Genomic DNA, 17,081 nt, shown 5'->3' with positions numbered 1-17,081 from the left:
ATCGGCTTGTCCTGTCTGCAGAGTCTGTGGGTGGAGAGGACGACCCTGACTCTGGTCCAGAGTCTTCCTGGCATATCTCGCTGGTTTGAAGTGGAGAAAAGAGAGCTGGTAAGTACGAGCTCCTGGGATGACCTAAAGATGTAGTCGTAGTATAGAAAGAACACTGAAATGTGGATCGATCCACTGACTTGTTCTCAGTTTATGGGTATTAGAATATGTCTTTTAGTTGAGTTTTCACTCCATCATTACATTAAAACTGCTTTACTTCTCTAGCAACACTAAATGTGGCTATTTTTAAGATCAGGCCACAAACATATTTAAAAGCAAAAACCTGGACATTCATGTATGTAAATTATTGTTTTAACCATTGACTGTAAATGAGAGCAAGACTACGTGAGTGGGATGTCACCCATAGAAAATGTCTTTCTTCTGACTCTAACTAAATTAAGTCAATTCAATCAGTCGCCATTTTGTCGCAATATGGACGCCGCCATGTTGGAACATTTTCAGTAAGTAGTGATTGGTTCTTGTCTGTCTGAGTCATTGTTTCTATGGCAACCACTCTTATACTCCTATCAAGAGTGAGCCTGTTGGAAGTCCACATCACTACCACTTAAAAGAAGTAGAATCTACCAACCAAACGTGAAGGGGGAGGGGCTACTCACGCGCTCTCGTATTGCTCTGCTGATAAGGGATAACAAATGTCCTAGCGCCTGCAAGCAAAAAGGTCCAAAGTGTGGCTTTCTAAAGTAGATACAGACAGCGCACAATATCTCAGATGTAGCAAACAAAAACAGTAACTTGTCAAGTTTTGCACTAAAATACATTATAGATTATTAATGCATTTCCATACAAATGGGTCTAAATTGAATTGAATTGAATTGAATTGAGAGAAACGAAATAATAAAAAAGAAAAAAAATCAGAATCGAATCGATTCTGGAAATTATTGGTGATACCCGGCCCTAAAAATACGGTAGTACAGCAAGAATGATTTTTCTGACTGAGTAGTAGCTTTTTATTTCTCAATAGACGTTCTGGGGATTTCGGCTTCTTGGAACCAGCAGTTCTCCTTTACAGTCAATGGTTTTAACCAACAGAAATAAAAGTGTTTCTACAAGTTGGAAAAACATAGATGCTGGATGTGTTGTAGGCAGAGACTTAATCCCAAACGGAAGCCTTTTCCCGCTTCTTGTCAGATGAATGTTTAAATGAGCTGCTGCCAAAACGTTCACCGCATGGTTTAAAGGCTGACAGGTAATATGATGGTTTGCATGTAAAGCTTTATTTCCTCAGACAGTTATTTCTTTTTGACAAAGTTGTGAAGCCTGTTTAAGTCACTTTTAAGAATTGCAGCGCACACTACCCGTTGAAATATTCTGATTTGTAGAATCTATCCGGGCTCAAACTACTGACTCTTTGACGAAACCATTAGGAGCTCTAATGGCGTCTTTATTATAGTACTTTGAACAGATGCTTTCCCCCCCCGTATGTGTCGCCTCCAGGCTCAAGCTGAGATATCTTTTACACTTTATGGCTCTCCTTTCAGAGCCACACACAGAAAAGAAAAACCATCAGCTTGGAAAAAAAAATTGTTTCCACAACCTTTCCTGTTCGCAGGTGGAGGTGAGCCCGCTGGAAAACGCCATTGAGGTGATCGAAAACAAGAACTTGCAGCTGCGCACGCTGATCACGCAGTGTCAGAGCCGGCAGATGCAGAACATCAACCCCCTCACCATGTGCCTCAATGGCGTCATCGATGCCGCCGTCAACGGGGGTCTGGCCCGCTATCAAGAGGTACGAAAGGCTCAGTGGAGGATGATGCCGAGATGGGAGTGAGAGGCAGTGACATATGGATTACCTAATGATGTATGAAGGCGGAATATGTGAAGTGTAGAGGCACCGAGTTTTGGGTGGAGGGAGGAGCAGATGAACAGCTGGATGGATGGACGCATGAACGGCTGGGCGAAGGTTTGATCGGGCTTATAGATGAGTCGAGAGCGAGGGGACGGAAGCAGGAAAATGAGATGGATGGGCGATGTGGGAATGGGTGGATGGAACGGTCAGTGGGTGGATGAGGGGAGAAAGGATCACATCAAAAAGAGAAATGGAAGTCGAAGAGAGATGGACAACTAATAACACTTAAGTGTTGAAGCAGCTGCTATAACATCAAAAACTAAAAAGGTACAGGTTGAGAAAACATTTGCATCCTCTTCAAATGATTCTTGAAAGACTGCCAGATAATGTTTACATTCCCATTTTCACAACTGAAGGGGGGGAAAAAACAACTTTCAATCTATTCGAGGATATTATTTTTATCTTGAGAAAACGGAGTGGACTCGGCTCTGGGTTGCATAGCAACTGCTGTGGGTGTGCGTGTGAGTGGTGCGTGTTTAAGTTGTGTGCTTTTCTTGGAGGTGCATATACTCTATAATTTTTGAAAAGCAAAAGCCTCTCTTCAGAAAAGGGGTTTCAAGAGTACAGACAGTAGAAAGAATGCCATGGTTATGACATACACACAGTTGTACTGTATTGTCCCTATCAGTCAGTACACATAATAAGGTTTATAAGGTGTATATCTAGAAAAGGGTACAGGACAGTGGTGAGTTAGTATATTCAGTAAGATATTTTAGAGTGGGGCTACCCAACCTTGGTCCTCGAGATCCACTACCCTGCCTGTTTTCTAGCTCGCTCTACTCTAGTAGTTGCTGATTACCAAGTATAGATGTGTTCAGTCAATCAAAAAGAAGAGACAACTGAGTCATCAAATTTGCAGAAAGCAGGTTTAGAGAGATATAACCGTAAAACAAGCAGGGTGGTAGATCTTGAGGGCCAGGGTTGGTCAGCCCTAGTTTAGAAGGTACAGATCTAGAAAAAAGGATAAAGGGTAATTGGGTTTATAGGTTACAGTTGATTGTACAACACCAACATGTCCCTGCTCTACTGTATCCTAAGTGACACTCCTGATCCAGGTAATCGGTAGGGCTATGACATCGGGAAAACATGCAGACATTCTGACCATTGAGGCCTGGAGTTCCCCACCGCTGGCGTAATAAAGAGTGTCCATTTAGTTAGAGCACAGGAAAATATGGTTCATAAGTTAAAGTTAGGGTAACAGGGTCTATAGGATATGAACTGAAAAAGGGTAGAGGGTATACAGTCTTTCTAGGGCACAGATGTTGTAAAAGTAAACTTCCAAAGAGTACAGATACAGAAAGTGTATAGGGCAGGGGTATTCAAATCCAGGCCTCGAGGGCCGGTGTCCTACATGTTTTCCAACCAACCTTCCATTGAAGCTCCTTATTGGCTAAACATACCTGATCCTGGAAATTAGCAGCAGATAAGGCAGGATTTCTGGAAAACCTACAGGAAGCTGGCCCTCGAGGCCTGGATTTGGGCCTCTCTGGAAGGTTGGTTGGAAAACATGTAGGACACCGGCCCTCGAGGCCTGGATTTGAATACCCCTGGTATAGGGTATAGGGTTCATACAAAGACTCCTGGGACTAAAGGGCTCATAGGGTCTACATGTCATAGTTATTCTGGGTAAAGGGGTTTATATGATATACACATCATATTTGCACATAGTTAAAGGGCTTTTAAGGTATAGACCTCATAATTGTTCAAGATAAAATGGTTTATAGGGAATATATTCAGTAAAAACCGCAGGGCAATAGGGTTTATGGAGTACATGTGTTGTCAGTGTAGAGGATAATGGGGTTTATAGGGCACAGATGTTGCAAGGGTAGATGTTATTGAGTTCATAAGTTACATATGTTGTATGTGTACAGTGTAACAGGGTTTATGGATTACAAACGCCATAAGTGTAGCCAATAATTTGGTTCATAGGCTACATACTGTATGTTGTAAGTGTATAGGGTACTGGGGTTTATAGGGTAGAGATGTTGTAATTTTGGTTTATAGGATATACTTGTCAGACTTGTACAGAGTAAAAGGGTTATAAGGTATTAGGATCATGGTAATAGGGTTTGTAGGGTACATATTTGGTCAGGATAGCAGTCTTTGTAGTGTACAAATGTTGTAAATGTACAGGGTAATAGGATTAAAACATTAGTAAAACTACGTTGACATCAGGCATGTGGCGCACATACTTGAACGCGCATTTAGCCCATGGTGTCCACTCTGAACAAGTGGCGAGAGGACTCTGAAGGAGAGTTGGTGCAAGTTGTTGAAGTGGTCCAAATTTCACTCCAGGTTTTTTTTTCTCAGCTCTACTTCTATATATGAAAGACTTGGTGTCAAAGAATTCCAGCCGGATGCAAACCGCAATTGTCAATGTGTCCTCCACGATCAATTTTTAAACAGTTGGCATTTTCTTGAATTAAAAGGAACCTTATCCATTCGTCGCCACAGAATCCAAGTCCCTGATTGGTCGACTTGGTTTAACTTTTAACAATGTTCAATGGTCACAGGTTTTGTCTGTAAAGCTATGCATAAACTGAAGAGTGTTAAACGCGAAAGCACCCAAAAAAAACATGTTTACATAGACTTTTAATTGGAAATGGTCGCTTGAACAGACATTGCCAAGGGTGGTGTGACCGTGGCTCTCAGAGTACAGGAGTACAATAAGCTGTGGTTTCCACTTTAGCTACAGTGCTTTTTTTCTTTATATATATATATATATTGATATACAGACATGTATATACATACACATATATACATGTACATATATATTTGTATATGTTACCTTATTCTCCTGTGTACATATATATATGTATGTATATACATGTGTATATATATATGTATTTATTAATATATTTATATATATATATATACACACACACACACGAGATAATAAGGTAGCATATAGACATATATGTACATATATATATATGTATATACATGTCTGTATATCAATATATATATGCATATACACAAGAGAATAAGGTAACATGAATTTCTAGAGTCTTTCTTACTATTTGTATGCTAAACTCGTTTATATCTCATTTGATAATTTATGAGATAAGTTTACCGCCAGCTGCTTCAACTCCAAAGTACTTCATAACATGACATGTACTTAGACTGTTTCCTCAAGCTGGACATATTTGAGCCTTTTTTCCAAACAATCCGCAGCTGACATCAACACTCATTTTTCACTACAGGACATATCAGGCAACACCCTCTGGGCCACGCCTATAAATCTATTAATTTACCCTTGTAATGCCGATTGACAGCTGTGGAGGCCTGGCTACAAATGAGGGAGAAATTGTCATTATTAATATTCAGATTTATCGCTCTAGTTTGAGTCGAAACCCTTGAGGGGGGGAATGCTGTCTGATTTATTTTTCCTCTGCCATCAGCGTTCCCGCTCTAATTGGACTCTGCTAATGATTAACTGAGCCACTCCATGGCGGGGTCTCACTCGACGCAGTCGGACTAAAAATTTTTATAATTTGTAAAGGATTATTGATCTTTTTTTTTCTTTTTTTAACTTCCATTTCCAAGGCCTCAGGAGAGAGAAAGAAAGTTCCTGATGAAATGCAGCACAACTGTCATAAAAATTACCTTTTTTTTGGTCTGAAAGGGTTGTCGTAATGTTGATGCTGTAAAATATTTGAGAAGTGATTATCTTTGCTGCACGGTTTAATAAGAGAGGAAGACGCAATCATGTAGAGTGCATACAAATGTACTTCCTTGATAAACATTACCGTCTAAGGTTTGGAATAATAAAACACCTTGAGCATACTTGCTCTGTAAGCCTTTTGATAGAGATAAACTTTTCTGATTGAACTTTGTTTCTCAGTATATCTCTGTCCTTGAAAAGGGTTTCTGTACAGGACTTTTTCGCGAACACCCCTTTTACCTTCTGGTTCTTCCCTCCTTTTTTATTTCTTTTTTGTTTTTCCACCCATGTTTCCCTCAGGGGCAGATTTGACGGCAGATTGCAAGCCGGTCCTTTCATCAGCTTATCCTCTCTCCTCCTTTGTGTGCTCTGATGCCGACTGAAAAGGATTTACTATAATCCATAGACACTTCACAAGCATTGATGCCAGTGTAAACAGCAAGAATCTGGCATTTAATATATGGAGATGACAAAAAAATGTGTGATAACCATTTACATGAGACAGAGCATCTTTTTATTTCATCAAATTCGTTTCGCCTTTGAGTTGTCTCGAAGGCAAATGTTGAACCACGAGAGTTTACGCCGTCTGTGAACCATCACCAATATGGAAGATCCTTTTCTACGATATACATTACAAACCCATTCCAGTTTGCAATTGAAACTAAGTAAAGCCCAAACACAGTTTATGAATTCCCCAGCTTTTACATTATTAAGTCAGCTTTGTTTAATAATGCAAAATAGTTACATTTAAGACTTAAATAAATGCTGACACAGGCTAGTTCAAAAACATTTTCCCCTTTGTTGTTTGATTAATATTCAATGAGAATAGAAAGATGTACATTTTTACATATCTGATGTTTTTATTTTATATTTTTTGATTGAAATAAGTTCAATTCTGTTTTTTTACATATCTTTGTCATGTTTTAATTTGTAACAAAAACCTTTAGATTTCTGGACTGAATACTGTATAAAAACAAAAGCAACGCTACTTGAGTGCAGTTCACCATATTTTCACTAGGTGGCATGTTACACGATCAAGAAGATTACAGCTAGAAAAAACAAACATATATAGGCACATTTCTAAAATGTTAAATCTCATTGAAACATTAGGGATGTGTCCAAATTCCTTCTCTACTTCATATAGTGCAGGACTATCTAACGCCCTGGATTTAAATGTAATTCAGACATACAGTATGCTAGTTTTTTTTTTTTTTAAATGTCGAATAATATTTACGAATCCACTGTGTTCTGATGCTGAAAACTAAATTTAAATAGATTTCTTCCAAATGACATTTTGTCCAAACATTATGCATTGTGGTCTATATTCCCGAATCTAGTGAGCATCAATGACCCCTAGGCTTATAAGAAATTCTCAGGGTGGTGGATTTTGGAATTGTAGATTCTGACACCCAATATGGTGCACTGTTGTCTCCTTTCCACTGAGCGCTACATGTTCGGTACAGTCCAGTATTTTGAGCGTTTCCATTATAAAATTGACCGAACCATAGCATTTTTGGACCCCCGTTGGTTGTAGTTCCATAGAAAAATGAAACAGCCTGTTGTGAAACTTCCTTATTGGTGAAAGGTGATTACGACAAAAGAAAGCGCCAAGAAGGCGTCTGTTTTTGCCGCCCGCTGTCTGTCATCTCTCAAACAACATACTGTTTACATTAACTTTGTATATACTTGGGGGCGGTAACTTTTAATAGTAAAGGAGCCATCTGGGCTTGTTTTCTACTGATCAAAACCTAGAAGGAGCCGCTTAGCCTTTGAAAAATTTGGGTTTGCACTCATTACCTTCTTTTTTGTAGTAATAAATATGAATTATGTCTATTTTTGGCACAAACAAAAGCAAAAATATTTTTAAAAAACTAGCATCTCTAACAATGTGATTTTTTCTTAATGTTCAACAGAATCTCAAATATGTGCACCTCAGTCGTCAATTTATAAATGTAACTAATCTAAATTAAATACATGCTAATTTAGTAATTTAGTAAAATACTATGATTTTGTTTTTCTTCAGCTAGATGGAGAGATAAAAGAGCCACATGTTGCTCTGGAGCTGCAGGTTGCAGACTCCAGGTATATATGAAGTATAAAAAGCCAAGCGTAAAAAAATGAGCTGCTGGATGATCGCTATTGTTGTTGTTAGCTTCACCCCGTACGTGCTATCTTTGTCCAATGCTCACCTGAACTTTCTGGACCATTCTAAACCGGACCGGACCATATTCCACTGTACCGCTCAGTGGAAACAAGGCTCAAGTACACTGTAAAAAATGAAACATTGGATCAACTTACAAAGGTTCTGTAATTTGTTACATTAAAAATTATTATTTTTTATCAACTTGAAATATATTTTGATAAAAACATTTTTTTTAATGAACTAAATTATAGAGCTTTTGTTATTTGATGTAATGTTTCACTTTTTACAGTGTAGTTAGTGGTGAAGGAACTTTGACACAGCACATATATTTTATATATACTATATATTAAACTAGAATTCAAATAGGAGTATGATTGTCAATTAGTCCTTTAATTATTTTAATGTTTGATCAATGTGTTAGCTCTTTTGGAAACTAATGAGGTTTGATGACCAGCTGAAAAAAGTGGACAACTTTCAGTTAAAGAACTTGCTTGAAATATTTGTTTTACTCGACTTAAAGTGATAAAGTAAAGGTGTAAATAAAAGTGACATTGAACAAGCTTTCAAAACTTTCTCTCAATAAACTTTCCAAATCAAAATCGCATTTTAGAGTCCACTGTATTCTTGTGGGTCTTTATTTCTTTTTTGCTTTGTAAGCCTTTCCTCTCGTCTTTGACCTTTATTTCAACACAACACAAAGCCCACTTCAGTCCGTTTGCTCCGTTTTCCTTTAAGTTTTGAAGGACTTCACCAAAGCGCTCACATTTCCTGAGTCAGTTCCTGCGGGATTCCAGCAAACGCTGCAGCTGGAAAGCTCGCCGTTTGCACCCTCTGCTGACGTTCTGCGTTTTGTCCCCCACGCAGGCCTTTTTTGCCAAGGACTACATCATGAATCACCCGGAGGATGGCGATAAGATTGGACGCCTGCGAGAGCTCATGTTTGAGCAGGTCAGGACTGAGAGATGCTCAGGGACAAATGTGCAAATAATCCCCTTTCCCTAAAAGATAAAAGCAATAAAAAAGCCCCTTTCTGTTTGGGTTTTGGGACTCCAGGCGCACATTTTGGAGTACGGCCTGGCTGTGCATGAGAAGTTTGTTCCACAAGACATGAGACCTCTACACAAGAAGCTCGTGGATCAGTTTCATCTGATGAAATCCAGTCTGGGCATACAGGTAGGCAAACTCTTGAATTCAAGTTTAAAGACAATCAGAAAATAAAGACTCATATTTTCATACCACGCAAGCTGCAGTTTTCCTAAATTTGACAGCAAAAAAAACCCAAAACAGACTGCTGTGTTTAGAGCTCAGAGTAAATGACCCCTACAGTCTTCCAAAGGGGAAATTCACTCTTCATTAAACAGCATTCCATCATCTGCATACAGACGGTTTTATTTATTTAACTCACACAGGCTTCCAGAAGGATTTCATTCTGTGTATTCTTTTGTTTTTTTAAAATCCTAGGAGTTTCCGGCTTTCGTGCGAGCGAGCCCTGTGCCCTTCACAAACGGCAGCCCTCGATCCTGCAGGAACTCTGTCCCCAGCATCATTAGCACGGACGCCGGCAGAGGGGTAACCAGGCGGAGGTAGGAATCGTTTTGAGTCTTCTTCATTCAAGATGTACCGCAAACCCCACTAATGTCAAATACTTTCAAGACCCATAAAAATCTGTTTTTTTACATGTTCTGGTGGCATTTTTCTGATGACTGAAGATGCGTGTAAAGAAGCTTTTTTTAAATTCAAATTGTGAATCAGGAGCAAAAAAAAAAAAAATGCAGTTGGAAAAAGTTTGTTGGTGAAAAGTAGACGACTAGAATCGTTTTCGTTTCCCTCGGCTGAAATTTCTACGACTGGATAGCTCTAATATTGTTAACCATAAAGTCCCAGTGCTCCCCCCCACAACTCTCATACAATCCCACTTATACCATGGTCACTTACAAAATAAATACAATTTCAAACAGTTTTTAGTACTTAATTCTTGCAATTTTTTTCGGTTTAGATCCCTTTTTTAACAAAAAGCGGTCTATTTGATCCATGGTCTGGGGCATTGTTGTGTTACTGTGATGACACGCAACTGAGCCAAGGAATGCGATATAAATGCAGATCACAATAGGTTAAATAAAGCATTAGTCCAGAGAGAAAATTCCCCTGTTACCGTTTGTTTTTGTCCAGGCGATATAGATTTTTTTTTCTTTTTTTTTTAAGTAGTCTGCACAGTGATAAAGAGCATTCGGGCTATGTGACCGGAACTTCTCTTTTTTTTTATTAGGTCTGCAGGTTCTAATGTTAGCATCTTTGTTTTCTTGGAGTAACACTGCTAACGTAAAAGTCTGCTTATCTTAACACAATTTACACTTCTGGGTGAGCATGTAATAAATGTAAAAATCTAAGATGATAGCAATGAAGAAACATGACCTGTTTTTGCTCAAAAGCCCCATAAAATTTACCAGGTAAAACGTTGCAATTAATCGCGATTAATCGCAATCCAAAAGTGTGATTAATCAGATTAAGTTTTATAATTGATTGACTGCATTTATTAAAAATAAATGTTCTAAGTGTACAATTTTGTGTGTGATTTCATATTGTGATTATTTGCAGATAGTCATAAAATAAAAATAATAATAATATTGCGATTAATCACGACTAATGGTTTGCGATTAATTAGTTCATTTTTTTGATGGATTCCCAATGCCACTTTGTACACATTTACAAACCTAAATTTTTTGGGTAGATTTATTTTGTGGAACAATGAAACTTGATGTAAAATGTAAAGCTTAAATAGTTTCAGAGATTGAAGTCCCTCCCCCGCCCCCATCCATCACCGCCTTTCCATAGGCTGCCCTTTACCGCTGACCTTTGCCTCCGCCTTACCTTTTCGGAGTTTTACCTCATGTGTCTCAGCGGTGCTTTGAAGGCCACACTCTGCGCCCTTTTCCTCCTCCTTCTGCAGTCTTTTACTGACATGGTTCGATGTTGGCATATAATAGGCGGGGGCGTCTGGTTGGCTGGCACCCAGAGGGATACCTCAGTGTGGCTGCTGTGAGGCCAACAGGCAGACTGTGTGTGTGTGTTTTGATGTGTTCAATGACCCTTCCACTGCCTCTACCTGCGACATTCTCCCTGCACCGTCTGATCCCACGGGGCACAGAAAGTTGGGGACGCACACATTACTTCAATCTCCCGGTGACATTTCACGTATCCACCAGAGTTTTGATTTCTTCCTTTTCTAAACTATGATCTAAAAACCCGAGGATGTCTTTTTTTTTTCTCCCTTCTTTTCTTTGCCTTTTAGCAAACTGCCGCATCAATATTTTTTTCTCCTAATCTGACATCTCCTGTCTTCTGTTTGTCTTTTATCTCCCTTTTGCTTTATGACTTTTTCTTTTTTAATCGTCCTTGCTGCTCTTCATTCTCCATTCTCGGTGAGTGAAATCTCTCAAAGCAAGTGAAAAATAACCCTGTTAGCTTGTATGAAAACCGCCGTAACCGTCTCTCTTTGTCTTTGAAGCTGGAGCAGCTACCCCGCCGTCAACCGCTACTCCTCGTCCTCGCTGTCGTCACAAGCCTCCAACGAGGTCAGTAATATCACGGGGCAGTCGGAGAGCTCCGATGAAGTCTTCAACATGCAGGTAGGCCTCCCTCACTCTGAACACTTGCTACAAACTCTTTAAGTTGTTGATTTTCCAACATTTTCTCTTGTACTCTCTATAGGTTTGACTTAAGACATGTTTTTTAGCCTCTTTCTCCCTCTCGCCCGACCTTTCATCTCCTCTCGCTCCGTGTTTGGAGCTCCGGCCGCTCTGGCAAATTGTCACGATTATATCAAATAAAGACACGCTTCTTTGTCGGGGCCGTTCAGGGAGCCTGAATCTAATCTAAACTAGATTTGGGCAATTCACAGAGCTGCCGACAACTTCTGGCAAGCGGTCCGCCGCACCTGGAAGGCCACGAGGAACAGAGAGAGGAGAGAAACCCGACGGGGAAAAGGCTGTTGTCAGGAACCTGACGGCGCCAGTTATGGAATTAGTATCGAACGCCTTCGCTTTCACAAACAATTTACACTAAAGTAGCAGAAAGAGAATTTATATTAAGATAAAATTAGTGGAATGCATTTGGTTAGATATTTTATTTGTGTCATATAGATATGAATACAATTTTTACTACAAAATAATAGCAAAGCTACTTAGGAGAAAAATAGAATGGTTATGGAGTGGCAACACCAATTATAAGATTTGGAGTTGTATTAAAAAAATCCTTAGGGCTAGTACTAGCATGACAGTGTATTTTGTAACATTTTGCACAGAACTATAATGAGCTATATACGTTACAGAGTTAAAGATGGGCGGGGCTTTTATGCTGGAGCTGTAGAGGATGATGACATGAAACCTGAAAAATGACGTGGGACTTAAAACAGTTGACCAATCACAAAATTCAACTTTAATACCTTGTTTAAACCAGAATCAAGCAAGAATCAGAATCAATCAAACCAAACTCCACTTTTGCACCAAGACTATCCAGGGTAGAAAAGCGCAATTTAAGTCTACGCCAATAACCATTGATAGAAGACGTATCCTTCATAGAGTAAATATGCAATCAAACCAAATTCTCCCTTTGTTGAGTTTAAACCACTAGTGAGGTGAAAACTCATTTTAATAACTTAAGAATATTTGAGAAATGAATCGATATAGAATCTAATTGGATCAAATCAGGATCCTGTTCATTTAAATGGGATCAATACAGGAGTTTAACACTGAAGGCTTCCTGACCGCAGACTGCTTCCTGCAGTAAGTGGAGTGTTTGCATTATAATGCTGCAGAAGACACTGCAGCTTTGCATGTGTGCGGAGTGTAAAGTAGACGTGTACATCAAACGTAAACCACCTTCAGTCTCCTTGACTGTCATTCTTCTGACAGAATTAGCTGCATTTTTTTCCCTTCCAAATCAGTGTTTTTTGGGTTGCTTTGTGAAAGTGCACACAAGGACGGGAATCAACGAGTGTACTGACATGAGGGACGTGAAGGTGGAATGAATTCATCTGAACAGCCAAGCTGAAGATCTTTTTGTTCTGCAGCACAAAAACTGTTCCGTGTTCCCTTCAGAAGGTCAAAGTAGATGCCGCCAAAACAATCACAACTAATTGAAAAATGGTTGCTTAGGCAACAGTTCAAAGAAAGTTGTAAAAAAAAAAAAAAAGCTGTTAGTAGTTATATTTTGTTGTTTTTTTTCTCTCAAATGCAGCCCAGTCCGTCTACCTCAAGCCTCAGCTCCAACCACTCTGCCTCGCCCAACGTCACCAGCTCGGCCCCGTCCAGCGCCAGAGGTAACGTGACTCTTTCCTTCACACAGTTACACGCCGCAGCTCGCCTTTTTTTGATCCCGAGTGACTCATGCAGAGGAAGCGAACCGAGAGGTCCGGCAAGACAGCCGGTAACCTGTAACCTGGCCGAGATACAATGTTCTCTCTAACCGCCGCGTCTGATGAGGTTAGCGAGGTTAGACCGGTGCACGGGTTGGAGGATGTGAAAGAGATAAAAGAGGAGAAAGAAAGAAAGAAACGAGCTGCAAAACTGACAAAAAGATCAGGACAAAAATCGATAATAGTTTTCCTGTAGATCCCTGCAGATGGTGTTTCTGTCCGATCCCTATCATCACCGCTAAGGATACATCAAGACAGTTCTGACCGCATACACGCAACGCTTTAGCAAGCGGGTGGCGCCCTTATAAAAGTGCCCTCTGTCGACTGTTGAGAGTTATTGCCAAAGCGGCGTTATCTGAAGCAGCGATTGGTATCTCAAAGTCGTGTGATGGCCTATTTGTTAATGGATGAAGACAGTAAAGGTGCAGCTGCAGAGGGGGCGTGCTGTGAAAGTGGAGCGTTTGCGTGGTTGTGTGGGCTTTTGTGTTCGCCTGTGCTGCATATGCGCGCCCGCCGAGCCGGAGCTCAAGTCCTCACTGTGATTGTCCACTGTAGAAGAGAGGAGGGGAGGGAATGAGGTTGGGGGGGGAGGGGCCCGGGCCATTTATCATCTTGTGTAGCTAGTGAGGCTGAAAAAATGGTGGAGAGGCTTTTGGGTGGGGAGGGAGAAGAGCGATTGGCCTTTCCTGATTGCCAGTATTTGTGGGTAATAGCGAAACACCTTGCTCCTGTTTGGACCTTTATGTGCTCGAGCATGCTGTTGTGTGTGTGTGTGTGTGTGTGTGTGCGCAGCTTTAACATCCCGTACCTTCCAGGTTCGCCTCAAATGGCAGAGAAACACAAGCACGCCAGAGAAAACGCGTGTTTGTCTCCGCGGGAGAGACCGGTCAGTGCCATATTCCCCAACCCTCACGACGCAGCACAGGTTGGCGCCCACACATGAACACACCAAACACTCTTTGACATCATGTTGTATAATTATTTAAAAGAAAATCACTGTTGTCGTTATTGTACCTCTTTTTTTATTGACATCCTGCTTGTCCTGCAACAACATCAGCATGAAACCACCTCTACAGTTTCAAACCTGCCGTGTGTTCTGTGCTGTAGGGCGCACATTAATGAAAATATACCATAGAGTACGTGCACAGAACTATACGCCAATTAAACAAGGCAAAAGAGTCAGAGTTAAGTCTGTCAGTCAGTTAGACTTTATTAATCGTGTTCACAGTAGTTTTAGAGCTTGTTTGTAGCATGCTACATGTTAGCCACGTTAGCGTATTCACAATGCCTGTAACTCCAAACCCTGTTTGCAACATGTAAAAAAATATTGACTGAAATCTCTACGACGATTGTTCCTGTGACTATGCTAACTCGCAACCTTTCTAGTAACAGGTTAAAAAAAAACACGATCCGACACCGCTACACGTTAGCAACGTTAGCTTATTCTCAATACCTGTAACTATAAACCTTGTTTGCACAACATAAAAAATACTGACTGATATCACTGAGACAACAGTTACTGTGATTACACTAACTCCCAACCTCATTAGTAACACAAAAAAATTAAGAAGAACACAATCCAGTCCTGCTATACGTTAGCCACATTAGCGTATTTACAATAACATCCGACCTTGTTTGCCACTTGTAACAAAACAGACAGTGCTGTGTACCTCCAAAGTACCTCCAACAACCAGAATAATTCCAAATATAAGGCTTTTTTAAATTTTATATATAAATATTTTCAGTGTGCCTTATAGTGTGAAGTATCTGGTATCTTATACAACTACCCTAATAGTTTTGTCTCTGAGCCCTGTTTCAAAGATGGAACCAGCAGCCCTGAAATACCAAACAGTAAAATAATTCCTGCCTGAAGACGTGTTTGTAGGACATCCAAAAGTTGATTTCTGTAACATCATCAATTAAAAGTGGTAGTGATCAATATGATCTGGTAAAATAGCTTACGAAATGTATAAAAACACTGCAATAATACGGATAAGGTATTTTTGGGGTTATAATATATAAGTGTGGAGAGTCTTTTAGGATTAAGCTGCTCTAAGGTAAAGAGTCCACTGAAATAAGGTGAGAGCTGGTCCTCAAAGCTTACGGTGGATTTTGGTAGAAACTACTCCTTCACCAGGCTTAAAAATCCTGTTTCATTCACCACTAACAGTGTGCAAAAGCCAAGGATTACACTGCTAGAGGAAAATTGATCTAAAAAGCCTCAGCTTAAGATGTTTCGCTTTGAAATTCCAGCCAAGTTTTGACTTTTTTATTATTATTATTATTAGTTTCGACATTCAAACGTATAAATTCATGGAATTTGAAAGCAAGGAAAGAAAATTATTTGATACATTTAAAAAAAGTGTCATATCAGACATTAGTTTGTACTCTTTACCTTTAAAGATAGTAGTGGATAAAGATAAGTGCTCCAGAATTGAATGTAGGGACACAAAAGTCGGGTACTAGAGGAGGATCTTCTAGTTCTGTTTGCTGGATGTTACAGTAACTCTCATGGAAGTACGTTTTGCCTTCATCCACTACAAACACATTCTTGTACAGCAAGCTAATCACAGCACTACAACAGAGAGGAACAAGGGTAAAATGATATTGCAATTCTTTCTCTTGCCGAAGGATAATATGTAATACAATCACACACTCTACTCATAGTGACAAAGCGACTGCAACGGGAAGATAATGTGTTTGCTTTTCAGGGCCATTCATCTGATGCTGCTGCCGTTTGGGGCACAAATAACCTGTTTTCTAACCCTTGGTGTTAAATCCACCAGAACAAGTACAACAAAAAGGCCCTTACAACAATAAAGCAGTCTTCGTTATCTGGAAAAGTCTTGTCTAGGTATAATAAATCCTGTTTTGGGGACTCTACTGTAAAAGTTTGTGTCTATTTTGAAATGATATTAGGAAATGGTACATCTGATTTGTACTTCTTATCCTCCTATTTAAGGGCAGCTGCCGCTACAGCTATTTATCTTGCTTCTTTTCTTTTTAATTGGAAATTTACTGAAACGTAATTTATCTCAATTTGAGTGCTATTAGTAGGTGGGTGCTAAAACGGAGGATTCACAGGACAAAAGGTGTCCTTGTAAGAAACAGCCTTTCATACGCTACTAAATAGCACATTATGCCTCTTATGAAGGTAAATATAAATTGCAAGTCTTTCAAGAGCCTCAGAAAATAAAAATAAAAGACTAGAAAAGAAACCTAACTGTGTTTACGGAGTGTTTTCAAAAAAAGATAGCAAAGAAACTAGCTAGTTGCTAGCATAAAATGTATGCTAGCTCTTTTGGAGTTCATTCTATTGGATTTTACTTTAAGTACTTCAATACAGAACGTAAAAAAAAAGCAAAAATATGTAACATTAGGTAAATTACATTAGCTAACACTTAAAACTATAATAAACTACAACCAAATTGACGAGTTTTACATTTAATATAGTTAGCATAGCGTAATTGTCAGATTTAATACAGGTATTTTTTGCTAAGAAGTTCCTAATTTTACCATTCTTTTGTATTACTGGCTTCATTTTTAACATAGGTATAAAAAGTTAACATTTTGCTGTAGTGAACAAACTAATGTGAACAGAAAAGAACACCGCCATTAAAGAACAATTGAGGGTGTTTTATTATTTTCACAGCTTTAGACGAACACCGTAAGGTAGTCATTTTCAAGCTAACCCCACTCATCAGTGTCATAAAAATCATGTTTTTTGTGACAACTATGTCTTCTAGAAAAGCCTTAAAAATTGACTTTTGGGGGCAACTTTAAAAGAAAAAAAGCTAACTGTGTTCACAAAGATTGAATTAAAAAATGACATAAAAGAAGCTAGCTAAGAGCTAGCATTTACACAGCCGTTTTAGCTTTTTATAGCTTCTATTTTTTATGTTTTTACTTTGAGAAAAATAATGCAAATAAATGTAGTAATAAGTCA

At 39.3% G+C, this 17,081-nt stretch overlaps 1 protein-coding gene across 2 annotated transcripts in view; it reads left to right on the top strand.

Annotated features, from left to right (window-relative positions):
• The window catches only part of dock4b (dedicator of cytokinesis 4b), a 141,215-nt gene that overhangs the window by 114,000 nt on the left and 10,134 nt on the right, over window positions 1–17,081 (top strand). For both annotated transcript variants that reach the window (XM_036210305.1, XM_024290061.2), the window contains 8 exons: window positions 22–108; window positions 1,619–1,795; window positions 8,587–8,670; window positions 8,776–8,895; window positions 9,184–9,305; window positions 11,228–11,348; window positions 12,958–13,039; window positions 13,951–14,060. In XM_036210305.1, the coding sequence (XP_036066198.1) occupies window positions 22–108; window positions 1,619–1,795; window positions 8,587–8,670; window positions 8,776–8,895; window positions 9,184–9,305; window positions 11,228–11,348; window positions 12,958–13,039; window positions 13,951–14,060 (903 nt within the window). The remainder of the gene's footprint in view (window positions 1–21; window positions 109–1,618; window positions 1,796–8,586; window positions 8,671–8,775; window positions 8,896–9,183; window positions 9,306–11,227; window positions 11,349–12,957; window positions 13,040–13,950; window positions 14,061–17,081) is intronic.

The sequence above is a fragment of the Oryzias melastigma genome, linkage group LG23 (assembly GCF_002922805.2).
Source record: "Oryzias melastigma strain HK-1 linkage group LG23, ASM292280v2, whole genome shotgun sequence".
Lineage (NCBI taxonomy): Eukaryota > Metazoa > Chordata > Actinopteri > Beloniformes > Adrianichthyidae > Oryzias > Oryzias melastigma.
The sequence above is the reverse complement of the archived record's forward strand: the minus strand, read 5'-3'. Positions and strand labels throughout refer to the sequence as shown.